The sequence below is a fragment of the Lipomyces chichibuensis genome (genome assembly GCF_038497645.1).
Source record: "Lipomyces chichibuensis strain CBS 12929 unplaced genomic scaffold V1513scaffold_49, whole genome shotgun sequence".
NCBI classification, from domain to species: Eukaryota; Fungi; Ascomycota; class Lipomycetes; order Lipomycetales; family Lipomycetaceae; genus Lipomyces; species Lipomyces chichibuensis.
In genome coordinates this window covers 28,262-43,000 of record NW_027117501.1, presented here as the reverse complement: position 1 = coordinate 43,000, position 14,739 = coordinate 28,262, and the positions used below count along the sequence as shown (strand labels likewise).

Here is a 14,739-nt window from a genome sequence, read left to right as displayed (position 1 = left end):
AGTCGGCTAATTGCAAGTACGGCAGTACTAATCGATGAGAGCTAGTTATATGGAATAAAGTACTTTAACCATTCAAATATGCAGTTGCTATTCCCAGCGCATGGTCGCCATGCCAGTTATGGCATATCCATGACTAGCCGCGGCAGTTCACTTCCACTGCATTTAGTACGATACCCGTTTATCTTGCACTACAAGACCCTTAAGCTATGTGGGATGTGCTACTCCAGTTGGAATGTGAACCAAAATATCTAGCACTTCGGTTGCAATACCACGCTGCAGGGGCGTGCCTGGATATGCCAATACGAGGCACCTGCGTATATATGAGTATGCAAGTCAGATTAGTTACGCACTAGTTGGTCGGCTATTCCGAAGGAGGAGGAATGCAGTTCAACCAGCAGACTTTATGATCAACTACGCTGCTTACGGCATAGCCTCATGCGGCCGAACCAATGGGTTGGAGCCGACACGGGTCCGAGGGACTCTTCGTGTCGAGGTAAATATGTTACAGGGTTTGGCTGCAAAATTACAGAAAAGAAAGCAGAAAAATATTGTTTGCTGTAGAGTGTGGCTTCTAATGTCAGATAAAATAATAATGCTGCCTTTCGTGATTATAAAACAGGCAGCTACGGATAGCTTGCCGCGATTATCTTATCGTTTTCGGGTAGGAAGTTTCTATCGAGAAATTGCTGTAAAACAACTTACCCAACTTTGAGGAGCGCAGCCTCCTACCTTCTTTGGTTTTTTGCTGTGGCCGCGGGAGTGCCGGTCTGGCCGCACCTTTTTTTTTAGCCGCAAATGTTAGTTGATAGACATCTTGGCCCAGCTGATAGGCATTTTACTTTGCAGATCTGATTCGGAAATTGGTACAAATGGTTAGATAAATTATAGGATATATGTCGAATGTTGTATTTGTACTTTTGAGCCGTAAAATGGGAATTTGCGCGTATCGGGGGCATATCAGCAGTTACGATTTGGCGAGTAAGCCTGGAATTCGAGGACCTGCACAAGCACACTCAGTAGCTATGAGATTTCGAACTCGCCTCGCCCGCACTTACTCCTGCCCGCACCCTGGACAGTCCAAGCACAATCACTCCACCCCAGCCATTAGTAGACACTACAATAGCGATCGTGGCTGCAGTGTCCTCTTTCCTCTCTCACTTCTTCTCCGCTCCCAATCAACCTCTCTCACATCAATAACCATGAAGGAGAAGGGATACAACTCGGAAGAGCGCCACATAGCGACTTCCCCAGGAGATCGTGCGTGTCTGCTCTCACCGGACGCGGTGTCGCTACGCTCAACGGCTGCAAAACCTGGGCTCTCGTTCTTACGCAATCGCCTGTTCTCCTTCAGTTCTATCAGCGGAGAGCCAGCGTCTGACACGCACGACTTTTCCGCAGCCTCGCAGTACACGGTCCTCGATGAAGCATCAGCATCAGATTCGTCAACACTTTTGGGTGCTCCGCACAGAAACCAGTCAGGGGCCCACTTACATTCGCAACACTCGACGGGCCAGTATGGCGCCCTGACATCGTCTACCTCGCTCTCGTCATGCGCTGTCCCGGAGCAGCTGGAAGTCGAGTCACCCGATCCTCGACTCTTTTCTGACAGTCGCAACGATCGCTTTAAAGCTAAAGCTAAATACTATTTGAGATACTATTTCCCGATCTTGACTTGGCTGCCAAGTTATCCAGTCAAGGCAGTGTTGGCAACAGATATCTTAGCCGGTCTCACAATTGCTAGTTTCAACATGCCATTGTCGCTGTCGTATGCGCGGACGCTGTGTTATGTCCCCGAGCGATATGGTCTACTTGGCTTTGCATTCCCACAGCTAGTTTACGCTTTCATGAGTACTGTGCCGTGTATGATAACGGGTCCCGAGCCCGGTGCTTCTGTTATGGTTGGCCAGGCAATTACACCGTACATATTTGCAGGTAATCCAAGTCCAGAGGAGGTTGAAGAGAGAGCGATCATCTACGTTGCCCTGATCACTGCCGTTCATATGATCGTGTTTATGATAATGGGCTTTTTCCGACTTGGATTTTTGGACGCGTTGTTGTCGGCTGGTTTGTTGAGAGGATTTCTTGCTGCCGTCGGTATCGTGCTTACTATGGACACACTTATCCCTGCTCTCGGCCTGTCGCAGTTGGCCATAGACACTGGAGTTAGCACGCAGCCAGCAGCCATGAAGCTTGCTTTTATCATTACGCACCTTCCCCAGGCTCACGGTTTGAGCGCGGCAGTGTCGTTCATCTCCTTCGGTATCATTATTTTCATGAGATGGTTTCGATCAAAGTACGCGAAGAAGTACCGATTCCTTGTGTACATTCCCGACATTCTCATGATCATTATCTTCACGACCATCATGACGTGGAAACTCCGATGGGACCTGCAGGGACTTGCCATTGTCGGCCAAGTTGATCGTCCGAACATTGAAATGATGTCGCCTCTGAAGAAGACCACCTTCAGCATGTTCATGGACATTCTCACTTCAGGCGTCATAATTGCGCTGCTTGGTTTCTTCCAAACAGCCGTTGTCGCGAAAAACATCTTCCCCGATCCGCCAACCGATCCTCGTTATGCGCCACCCAAAAATCCAACACCGTCAACTAACCGCGAGCTTGTTGCTCTTGGTTTCGCGAACTTGCTGGGGATGTTTATGTTCGCCCTACCGTCGATTGGTGGTTACGGACGAAGCAAAGCTAATAAGATCGCCGGAGCGCGTACTCAGCTCTCGTCAATCGTCTTCGCACTCTCGACCATCATTGTCACATTCGGCATGCTTCAGGGTATCTATTACCTCCCGCGTGCGACGCTCGCCGCCGTCCTCGGTCTCATCTGTCTGGCACTCTTAGAAGATGCACCTGGCGACGTCATCTACTACTTTCGCATCCACGCCTGGGCTGACCTCGCGATGGTCTGCCTCGTCATCGGCTTCACGTTAGGCGTCTCTCTCCAGCTCGGCGTCACTATTGGTATCGGCATCTCCGTCATCCAAATCTTGCGCCACGCAACAATGCCCCGGATCCAAGTCCTCGCTCGGGTGCCAGGCACGGCAAATACTTTTCGTAACGCCGACCGTCCGTCTCACGATGTGTCTGAAACCGATCTCGGCACGCTCGAACACGTTCCTGGCGTCTTGCTGGTCAGAATTCCGGAACCCCTGATGTTTGCAAACACGTCAGAGCTCGAGCAGCGGTTGCGTAGGTTAGAGCGATATGGCACTATGAAGATGCACCCGTCGCTTCCGGCTATGCGGCGTGGGGAGCAGAATGTTATAATGGACCTCGCGGGCATGTCTGCGTGTGATACTACTGCGGTCAGGGTCCTGTGCTCTATCGTCGCGACGTATAGAGCAAAGGGTAAGTATGTGCTGTTCGCGCGGCTCGTTGGCGACAGAAAGGTCTCAAAGCTATTCAAACGCGCGGGATTGAACAGATTGCTATCATATAACGGTCATCCGCCTGCGTATTTCCCAACCATAGAGGAGGCGTTGGAAGCTCTTGACGAATGCATTTTCGAAACTCGCGGAGCCTGGGTCGAAGAGGACGATGTTTCTGAGCCGGAAGAAAAGGAAACATCTTTTAACGAAGATGATTTAGCCGAGGTCGTCGGCGAGTCGGAGACAGAAGTTGGAAGTGTCGATAACGAAAAAGTCATTATCAAGAGTGAAATGGTTTAATTTATTTCCATGATGATTATTATCCATTTTTAGCTTTGGGCACGGGTTGTATATATGTATTATTCCGGTTTGGTTTAAATTTTTAGCTTTGTCGTTGCATGGTAGAGGTTTACAGGGGTTTTCGAGATAGCTCATAATTATTATCTATTTCATTCATAATGTCTGGATTTATGTCGTCATTTGTTCGGGTGGTGGGAATGGTTTATCATTTATGGCACATTTTTGACGTTTTATATAATATATATCACTGGTTGAGCTGATGACTGTGATTCAATGCGTCAAATTTGTTGTAATTATGAAAAAAAACAAATGCTAGGTTGGTAATGTATGTCTGAACATTCGCATAATAATATAAGGTCTTGCTGAATGGTTAAGTGATTTTTTTGCGCAATATACAACATTGTACGAAATGCTACTTCCATATATACGTAGCTTAGGAATTAAAGAGACGTGTATGTCACTTTTGGTCAATGGTAGCGCTTTAATTCCAGAAAAGCTTATGAATAAGCAATCATGATGTTTTTCACGTGATTAATTTTAATCTGCAAAGTTTGGATGAATTTACCCCTTGCCCTTGATTGCCCCAACGTTGATTGGTGTCGTAGGTTTACGCTTTGCGATGACTAAAGGTTAGTCTTGGCCAATGACAGTATGATTAAGACCGACCGTACTGTTGTATCTAAATGTACGACGCCTGTAAGCTCCACTGAAGTACCATTTTCTCAATATTTTAGTCAGTAGCAAAAACATGCCGCTATATTGGAAGATCTGACTGATATGCTATTTTAAGAATGGTGATGTTTTTATGTTATGTCGAGTACGAGCACCATAATAGCCCTTATCAGGCAGGGTAATGCACGTTGCCCAGGGGCATTCCAATCTTGCAAATCTTGCAATCGCTGGGTCCATAAACCTTGCGGAAGCGTCGGTAACTGTATCCCGGAGTTAATTCGCATCGCAGGGGCCGAAATCGTACTTTCCGTTTATAGGCTGGATTAACGCTTGTCTCCTATCCCGATTACATCCGATTTACCCGGACTAATCTTTACCTTTAGTAGTGCGCGATGTATTGCTTCAATAGTCGCGGTCCGTAGAATTTTCCGTGAGACAGCTTTACCCTATTTTGTCCGGGGTCTATCCATCCGTCATCAGCGACAGTTTCCTCGTATTTCCACTTTTTCATTATTATATCAGCGGTTATGTCGACTACTATCCAGGTAGACGGAGTAGAGAGTATGGTAGAGTACAGCTTCCCTCGAGGTCATTTGGGACATCTCCAGCCAGAAGAGGAGGATGCGTTGAAGGAATTCAAAGAACGTATAGAGAATGGATTCTACAAAACCGGTAATGCTGAGGATGAATTTGGCTATTATAATGATGCCCTGCTTCTGTGAGTCTACTTCTAATTCGTATATGCCACTTTACCTCCGCTGACGTTAACCCCAGACGCTTTCTTCGAGCCCGACATTTTAACGTCCAAGATGCAATTTCACAATTCATGGCTACCGAGGAATGGCGGAATGCGAACGAAATAGATACGTTGTATAAAACAATTGACCTAGAACAGTACGAGGAGACCCGACGGCTTGTAAGACCTATTGAGCGTTCCGAGCATTCCGCAAAATTGTGCTAATGATTAAAATAGTATCCACAATGGACAGGTCGACGAGATCGACATGGCATGCCAGTCTATGTCTTTGTAGTCAAGCATCTGGACTCGAAAACTATGTCCGCCTATGAGAAGTCAGCCATCAAGACGCACACGATGGCCAGGAGCGACGATAATACTCCACAGAAACTCCTCAGACTATTCGCTCTCTACGAAAATTTGATTCGATTTGTGATGCCTCTGTGCACAGTTTTGACCGATAGGGAATATCCGAAGACCCCTATAACTCAATCAAACAATATCGTCGACATAAGCGGAGTGTCCCTTAGAATGTTCTGGAACCTGAGAGCTCACATGCAAGATGCAAGCAAATTAGCGACGGCACATTATCCTGAGACCTTGTCCCGTATCTTCGTAGGTTTAGCTTTCCTGATTCACGATTAAATGTGTGCTAATAAAATCTGTAGATCATTGGGGCGCCGTCATTTTTCCCTACCGTGTGGAGCTGGATCAAGAGATGGTTTGATCCCATTACTACGTCCAAAATTTTCATCCTCTCGCAAGATGATATGAAGGCTACACTCGAGTCTTATATAGATCCTGCAGACCTCCCTAAACAGTATGGAGGGGAACTAGACTTTGAATTTGGCCAAGCACCAGTGTTGGATCCCGCTCTGAAGGACGTACTTAAATGGGAAGGGTCATACACTGATTTTCCGCATGGGCCTATATACTGGAGCGACAAAGGTGACCATATTGAAGCGGTAGCCGTCGGCCACGTGAATCAAAACGAAAGGCGTGACACAATCTGTACGGTGCGAAAGACAGCGCCGATATAACCACCACTGCCGACGAGTTAGTGCCTGTCACCTTGAACCCGACGCCCGTAGCAATTCTTCAAACAAACAGCTGCCATTCATTCGGAACCGCGACAAGATCAGATTTAGAACGCAATATGGTTTGTGTTAGCGAAGTCGTCGTGTCGCCACGCAGAACCGGTATCCTTTGTCAAAAGGCACGCGAACCAGAGAGCAGTTGCCAGCATGACTCACCCAAGTGAACGGCATTGAGTTGGGCAAAGTCACAGCATTCCATATTGTGTCCTTTATTACGTAGTTTTTATCTTGTCGGTTCTTCGCCCGACCTATCCTGGAATGGATCTTACTCAATGTTGAACTGGTTTGAACACCGACTTTCAGGGTTAGGTTCCAGTGGTTGGCGAAAGTAACCCGGAGTATGGTCCTGGGCCGTAGGCTGAAGCTTGGTCCAGTTCTCGTCATTTAATGTAGACAGTCAATAGATTAATTGTATTATTTTGTCCCTGATAGCTAGACCCAGTGCTGCTTGGTTGTACTCGTGTTTGTGATAAATAGGATCAGACGGGACATCGATAGAGAGTCCAGCGAAATATGTTTGCAAATGAGAGTCTCGCTTGCGAGTCTTCGCACGGCTTTGGGCCTATTGTGAAGGCTGCAGCAAATCTGTATTGAGTGAAATGTTAGTGCCTAATATCGAGTCAATATATCACAAAGACCAACGCATCAATAAAATGCTAAGTTAGTAATAACCAACGCAGCAACAGCGATGCAGCCGCACCGCGTTAATATGCTGTAATACTTGTTGCCTCAGACAGTGCGGCTCATGACTGCCAGAAGTCGAAGTCGGCAAAGCGAATCGATATAATTGTTGCATAATACAGATTACATTGGCGTCTAGACAATATCGTCAGGACTGCGCACGAACTTTTGCCGAAATTATTCCTGTGGCAACCTCAGAGTGAAAGTACAGAGGCAGTGACGTAGCAGTTGCTGCGGGCATCGGGCTTCAAATGGGGTTTCGGTAAATACCACAATGTGTACAGCAAAAAGGTACGCAATATATGTTCTTTCTCAAGCATGACTGTCATTTCATTTTATCCTCAATATATTTTAATATATTTCTTCATTGTCGGATACAATAAATATTTCGTGGGGCTATTTTGCTTTTTCATTGGCTTTGTGCTACGGTGGTCCCTCTCACGATCGTGTGTTGGATTTGAGTTTAGGGGATTTTCTGTTGTGCGTTGACACCTTTGGAACGCAAGATCTGATTAAATTCAGGAAGCTAACGTGTCTTAGGCCCCAAAACTCATGTCTAGGAAAATAATAGCCCCGAAAATGTAACTTACGCGGTCACCTGATGAGTTCAAAACACGGGGGCAGTGGAGAAGTAATCTACGAAAACAACGCGTCCAGGGTCCGCCCTTTCATGGCTAAAACAGATCAAGCGGATGTAATTTCCGATGTTGGAAACGACCGAGCACGTTTCATTTGCGAATGAACAGAGGCAAAGTAAGAATCGTCCGATCCTGCACAGACGGAAGAAGGAATATATAATGCAGATATTCATTACACGTCAACGAATTTACTATTTGCAACGAATTTACTATTTTCAGACCAATATATAGCTATAAAAAATGGCGACCGCTGAAAGCGACACAACTACTCAAGGCGGTACAACTACTGAAGACGTTATAATCACTCAAGGCAGCCTACCCCCCACTGTAATTTCTGATACATTCCTCGGTCATATCCACAGCACGACTACGTACTGTATTCGTGACAATGGATTTAATGGAAGTATCGGGAATATTACACTGCTCACCTACGGCGACACCTTGTATCGCGATTCGAACTACAGCAACACTTTTCGCGGCATCGTGGCTAACAGCGTGGCACAAGCAACTTCCAATCCTCTTCAAGTCGTCGACGTGTTGCTGAATAACAGCGGCTGGCCACAGCAATTTTGTCCCTTCAATTCCGTCTGGAACGAGAGCATCACCACAGATGCCATTGGCATCACGAACGTTGTCGAAACAGAAAATGGGACAGGAATCCTCTTCTTTCTCAAGAACCACAGAGCTGGAGGAATCAACCGTATCGTCGGCGCAGGCGTTGCGACTGTCACCATGAGCGGCAACGTTCCGTCATGCACGCGGCTTGCGGAGTATTGGTGGGACGGAGCGACAGAGCCCTGGTATGGCGATATTTGTAGCCTTAAGTTCGGTAATTATATATATGCGTACGGCCATGGCAATACATCGGCAGACTACGTATATGTCTGCCGCGTCTTGATTTCATCCGTGACGACTCTCTCTGCGTACGAGTACTGGAATGGCTCAAGCTGGCAGAAAAACCGTCTTTATAACGTTTCTGCGAAGGAGAGTGTATTTTGGCAGATCCAAGCTGGCCAAATTATCTGGAGCGCGTATTACAACTGCCTGATGTTTGTATATACGGACAGGTTCATGGATAACCAGATCAATGCCAAGACCGCCAGCTCGCCCACTGGTCCCTGGTCATCCTCGGTGACTCTCCACAAAGCTCCAACTGGCACATTGCCCGGTAGCATTTATGCGGCTCTTCCTCAACCTAACTATGATTCGACTGGGAAGACATTGGTATGTTGTTACACGAACTACCCGAATGATCTTCAAGCCGTCCGGATTACCTTTAAATAATCACAGTTTGACTGCATCCGAGTTCCAATTCCGGGTGTTATAGCTATTGATTATTGACATTTAGTTTTAAGATGAATATGAAGTACATTCAAATGTATCTATGCTTGCTTTAGTATTTCGCATTGACGTCAAATTATAAATGAACGAAATCATGTCGACAGTGTTCTGTAATGGCTAGTATTAATGAGAATCAAAAGTAGTTGAAGGTGTGGGGCGATATGAGCGATGCTACATGAAAAAAAAATACTATAGCAAAATACATTTCGGTGCTGTAGTGTAACTATATCACCTGAGTAGTCTGCGCGACGTCCTGTTGATGACCCCGGAATTCTCTTACTGTTTTTTCTATACATATCTTCTTGAAACGCTTCTTTTAATCTTTGCACAGAGCGGATTTCTAAACCAGATCCTTTTCTATGTTTCATAATGCAGTGATGCTGCTGGTTCAAGGTACAATGTGCGTTGAGTTTGCAGTCTTATGCAAACTGATAAATATCGCTCATGGAGCGTATTCAACTTGCATAACTGTCTACCTCGACTAACTCCATGCACAACCCAAGTCTGCAATGAAACTTCGACTATGAACGTGTAGCGACCAAGCCAGGGCCGAGAGATAAGTATCTGATTTTGGATTGACGAACCTCGAATCCAAAAAGACGGGTCATCTGAGTCATGCTGGGAAAAGTCTGGTACTTCTATTATTTACAACGCAGCACATGATCTTGTGGACTCCCATTCTGTCTCACAATGGCGGAGATGAACATTGAGAAAAGATAATTAAGAATAAATTGGACTGCCTCTGCTATTCTACAGATCTTGGAATAATCCAGTTGATATGGCTGAGTTCTGCCCAAGCAAGACAAATCATACGTGTGACCTTAATTACTGATACATACAGTACAGTGATTGATTAACCTCTTGATTAACATTCGTCATCCGTCAAGCCCCAAGGCCGTGCATTCATTCAGTTACAGAAATACAACTCTCTGCGACAAAGTGTCACATGCAAATCTACATCTTGGAAGCACCACTTTCGCTGGCTAGTGAACTCAGTCGCTGAAGCGTTAGCATTAAACAAAGCAGATGAGTTCATTAATTTAGGCTTACATACGTAGTTTAGTACGAATAATGTATGTGCTTAGTATCAGGTGCGAGAGCGACAGCAGCAGCGACCATGATGTACGAAATATCATATCCATTTCTCCAATATCGCATAAAGCATTCACGACGTTGCTATGTTATTTTCGCAATATTCAGAATCAAACGAGTCGAATAATATGTGAGGGAACTGGTGAGACGGGTCTTTACAACAAACCGTCGTTGGCTTGGCAAGCGACGATCAACTACAACACATGATTTCCATGGCTTGCTTTGAGAAACCCTGCATCAAACACTAAAACGAAAAGTATGACGGGATAGGCGTCATTGACTCTGAAAGAATAATACTTTGACTATTTGCAAAATGGAGTCGCATATCTCTGATCGTTTGTGTGGCTTTGCTTCTGCGTTCCGTCAAGATGTAAATAATATCGTTACAAAGATATCATTGTTACATCCCTCGCACAGCAAAGGTTTTAAACGACTATATCTGTTCGCACTTGAGCTGGACGACTTTAGCCGATGCTGAGTTGGCAAGACCGGTTCACTTCTCGAAACCACACCATCAGCGAGTTCTGACCATGATCCATGTTTAATAAGCTTCGGCCTGTCATACCTGTGTATGGAACAATTGTAGCCGGCGCACATCGCTTCCCTTTGGTGCTTAGGTTGGTTGAACTTGGTTTCCTTCCAATCTGCGCCTTCACTGGATCATAATTTTCTCGCAGGTGAGGCTTGCCACTCCTGCTGTGTGTGATAGCGACCGACCGGCCCCATGTTAAATAAAGTCTAGGCCCTGTCGAATTGTACCAGCACATGTAAGCCTCTCAGTAAGCAGCTTGTGTGAGCGTAGAATCTGATGATCAGCTTTGGCAGATTGCCGCGGCTAAGTTGGGACAGTCATACCATACCTTTCTTCCACAAAATTTGACAGAATTTCGACAATCTGGGATTTATAGTTGCACGCTTTGTACTGTAGTCGCCAGAATCACGATTACTGTATAGCTTTGTACTGACTGTGCCAATGAACAAAACAGCAAGCCCTTGTAGGTCATAGGCAGTTCCGTGGTCGGATCTTACAGCCATGACAGGCGCTGCCGGATCGATAATCACTACATCATAAAGTAACTCGCCTCTCAGTTATTTCCTATGATGGATAGGTGAACTTCTGTTTCGCCTTGAATTGCGATTTGCTCCTATTTAGAATGCATGGACGTATATTTAATAGCATTGAAGAATCACTGTATGTCGTTGCAAATACAGACAAAATCTTCTCGTCTACATCCGTCTCCGCAAATATTCATTTGCCAATCCACAAATTCTGTAATGACGAATGCAGCCTCAGCTTAGCCAATTGTCGCGATTACTGTACCTGCGTCTAGATTTATTTTAGTGATTAAGTTTAATTCCGGTAACACAACGTCGATCCTTATGGTACGTGTCTAATAATTGATTTGATGAGCTAAATCATATGAATTAAACTAAGGAGTCATCTGACAGTTAGTGTTTTCATAAATTTGTGAATCCTTAATTCCAGGAAACTCTAAAAATTGGCCTAAAGGTCTTCTCCGGTCACTAAATGGAGGGTACGGTGGCCAGCACAGTGAAAACATAATTCTAGGCAGCAAGTCTGCCATTTTATTCCTCCAAAGCATTCAAATGAGGTTATACTTTTACCTTAAGTTGTAAAATGTAAACTTCTATTCGAGTTTGGATCGTGCATTTGATGCCATTTGAACCCAATGTTCAAATCCAGTGCGAATATTCCCGCACCCTTAATTCTCCAAATTATGTCCAGGAACAAACCCGCGAAACCTCCTGTAGGTGGTCGCCTGATGCGTTCAAAAGCTTTGGACAATGGAGAAGTCATCCGCGATACAAATCTACTCGGTGTTTCGCAGTCTCACAGTTCAAACAGAGCATTTTGTGATTTTGAATCAATGCTATCGTGAACGGACGTTTCTATTCGAGTCAGAAGGTCCTCCTCGGTCTCAGGCAGGGGAATACTCGTAAGCTGTCGCGTGATGTGTTCAACGCTCAGGGCAGTGAGAAGTCTTCGACGGATTACGAAATCTACTCGGTGATTCTGGTCTACACTTCCACGACTCCAACAGGGCATTGTGAAATCCATGCCCATCAATTCAAGTCGGAAGTTCCATTTGTCTTGGGCAATCAAAATTACATCGATTAAGAAAAATGCTGGGACATTTCCCATACATTGGCACCTTGGCGTTCATAATCGTCGAGGACAAAGATCTGCTCTGTTTTCTGCTTTGCATTTTCGACGACTCAAACAGAGCAGCTGATCGATCTCATCTTTCTTGGACCCGTGGAGAGTGTCTCATTTGTAAATGAGCGGAATAAATTGCTTGCCATCTGATGCGCTACATAGGGAAGGGGAATCGGATAAATAAGGACAAGATTTCTGTCAAAGCATTCAAGTTTGGTTGAGTTAACTAATGGATGAAGAACACTTAGAAATGTCAACTCCTAAAGGCACACTACCTCCCGCTGTGGTTTCTGATACATTTCTCGGTCATATCCACAGCACGACTACGTACTGTATTCGTGACAATGGATTTAATGGAAGTATCGGGAATATTACACTGCTCACCTACGGCGACACCTTGTATCGCGATTCGAACTACAGCAACAAGTTTCGCGGCATCGTGGCTAACAGCGTGGCACAAGCAACTTCCAATCCTCTACAAGTCGTCGACGTCTTGCTGAATAGCAAGGGCTGGCCACAGCAATTTTGTCCCTTCAATTCCGTCTGGAACGAGAGTATCACCACAGATGCCATTGGCGTCACGAACATTGTCGAAACAGGTAGCGGGACAGGAATCGTCTTCTTTCTCAAGAACCACAGAGCTGGAGGAATTGACCGCATCATTGGCGCAGGCGTTGCGACTGTCACCATGAGCGGCAACGTTCCGTCGTGCACGCGGCTTGCGGAGTATTGGTGGGACGGAGCGACAGAGCCCTGGTATGGCGATATTTGTAGCCTTAAGTTCGGTAATTATATATATGCGTACGGCCATGGCAATACATCGGCAGAATATGTATATGTCTGCCGCGTCTTGATTTCATCCGCGACGACTCTCTCTGCGTACGAGTACTGGAATGGCTCAAGCTGGCAGAAAAACCGTCTTTATAACGTCTCTGGGAAGGAGAGCGTATTTTGGCAGGTCCAAGCTGGCCAGGTTATCTGGAGCGCTTATTACAACTGCCTGATATTTGTATACACAGACAGGTTCATGGATAACCAGATTAATGCCAAGACCGCCAGCTCGCCCACTGGTCCCTGGTCATCCGCGGTGACTCTCCACAAAGCTCCTACCGGAAGCATTTATGGATCTCTTCCGCAACCTAACTATGACTCGACCGGGAAGACATTGGTATGCTGTTACACGAACTACCCGAATGACCTCCAGGCCGTCCAGATTACTTTTAAATGATCGCTCCATCAGTTGACTCACATCCTTCACTCCCAAATTATTAACTACATTATTGAAATATTTTTAAGTTCTGGATCATTCATCATAGATTCTTTAACACTTGATGGTGGATAAAGTGTCTTCAAGCCCGCCTCCTCTTCAGAGTGCTGATTCTTAGTAACGATACGATACTTTTTACCATCAATATGACAGTTTGTTGTGCTCACCAGCGGTGTTTCGGTCTCCGCTTCTTGTTCAGTGGACGAAAGAAAATTCCATCCGCTGGTGGCTGCCATGGACCTGACTTCAGCTTTGCCGTTTCTTTCTGAGACTGTCACAAGCCTAGGGCTGGACAAGGTTGGACAACACTTCTGGGCAAGGAACTTGACAGGGACAAGATAATATTACCAGAAGACAAGGCCTTTTCCCTTGGTCTGGCGGTGAGGACACCATCTTTATATTTTTCCCCAGGCCTCAAGGTGGTGAGATCTTCGATAGTTAAGACCCCATCGAACTTCGAACCCTGGCTTTCACGCTGATGCGTGAAAGCCCCGACTCACCAAGCCAGTAAGAGTCCGCACGAACTCATTGGCGTCTTTAAAATCAGCTAATGGCTTGACAGGATCGCAGGGACGCGAAACGATGACCAGCCGTGAGTTCGTCGACACACAATGTGCGCTGCTAGCGGCCTGAATGTCACAGAAGAGACCCGAATATCGACAATGAATGTCTCTGATCATAGAGTGTAACGGGGCTAGACTAGACTGGACTAGACTGGACTGGACTAGACTGGACTGGACTAGACTGGACTGGACTGGACTAGGAAAATATAGGCAAGACTAGATATATTCGATAATACAAGACTTCTTGCTTGGCTTGACAACGAGCGGGGACCAAGACGAACGAGCAAGGAACCTACAGGTGGACGAGCGAGGAAGTCGGAACGGAATGGTCACGGCATGACGTCGCGATCGCCATTGCGTTCCTGACATAGAGTTTCAATAAACGATCCCATATTTCCTTCAGGGCCGGGAAGACTCTAAGACTGCCCATAATTGTCGCGGAGGCATTTATTTCCTCCTGCTCCTCCTATTGCTGCTCTTGAGGGGTGCTTCAGTATTGGTGGTCCTTTAAATGCGTTTTTGAATCCCTCGAACCCACAAGATACTCTGGACGAATAGGAAAACCACGTTTATCAGCAGCTAGAATCCACTCAACTAGAATTTCTTCCTCGGTTTCCGTCAGTGCATATCCATTGGCGCGTTTGTCTTGACGAGCGGTGGTCCCCTTGATCGTATCCTTGGAGGGTTGATCTAGCGACATTAAAAGTCGTCGCTGCCCGATTAATAGACTTAATTTGACGCGTTTTGTAGGCGTCTATAGCCATTTGGATTCCGTTTCCATCAGTATATGGCA

General features: G+C 45.9%; 4 protein-coding genes across 4 annotated transcripts; all 4 read left to right on the top strand.

Moving 5' to 3' along the window:
• The first annotated feature begins 806 nt into the window (after positions 1–806).
• V1513DRAFT_452639 (sulfate transporter family-domain-containing protein) lies at positions 807–4,057 on the top strand. The gene has a single exon (XM_066899144.1). The coding sequence runs from the start codon at positions 894–896 to the stop codon at positions 3,678–3,680; it is 2,787 nt and encodes a 928-aa protein (XP_066751115.1). The 5' UTR covers positions 807–893; the 3' UTR covers positions 3,681–4,057.
• Positions 4,058–4,779: 722 nt separating this feature from the next.
• Positions 4,780–6,191, top strand: V1513DRAFT_245129 (CRAL-TRIO domain-containing protein). Its single transcript, XM_066894452.1, has 4 exons — positions 4,780–5,070; positions 5,127–5,268; positions 5,326–5,703; positions 5,757–6,191. The coding sequence occupies exons 1-4, from the start codon at positions 4,880–4,882 to the stop codon at positions 6,126–6,128; spliced, it is 1,083 nt and encodes a 360-aa protein (XP_066751114.1). The 5' UTR covers positions 4,780–4,879; the 3' UTR covers positions 6,129–6,191.
• A 1,553-nt stretch (positions 6,192–7,744) lies between these two features.
• V1513DRAFT_481315 (uncharacterized protein) lies at positions 7,745–9,229 on the top strand (the record flags this gene model as incomplete). Its single annotated transcript, XM_066900354.1, has 2 exons — positions 7,745–7,781; positions 7,815–9,229. 2 exons carry the CDS (start codon positions 7,745–7,747, stop codon positions 8,786–8,788), a joined length of 1,011 nt encoding a protein of 336 aa, XP_066751113.1. The 3' UTR covers positions 8,789–9,229.
• Positions 9,230–12,366: 3,137 nt separating this feature from the next.
• On the top strand, positions 12,367–13,344 carry V1513DRAFT_427659 (uncharacterized protein; the record flags this gene model as incomplete). Its single annotated transcript, XM_066896230.1, has 1 exon — positions 12,367–13,344. The coding sequence occupies one exon, from the start codon at positions 12,367–12,369 to the stop codon at positions 13,342–13,344; it is 978 nt and encodes a 325-aa protein (XP_066751112.1).
• Between the last annotated feature and the right edge of the window lie 1,395 nt (positions 13,345–14,739).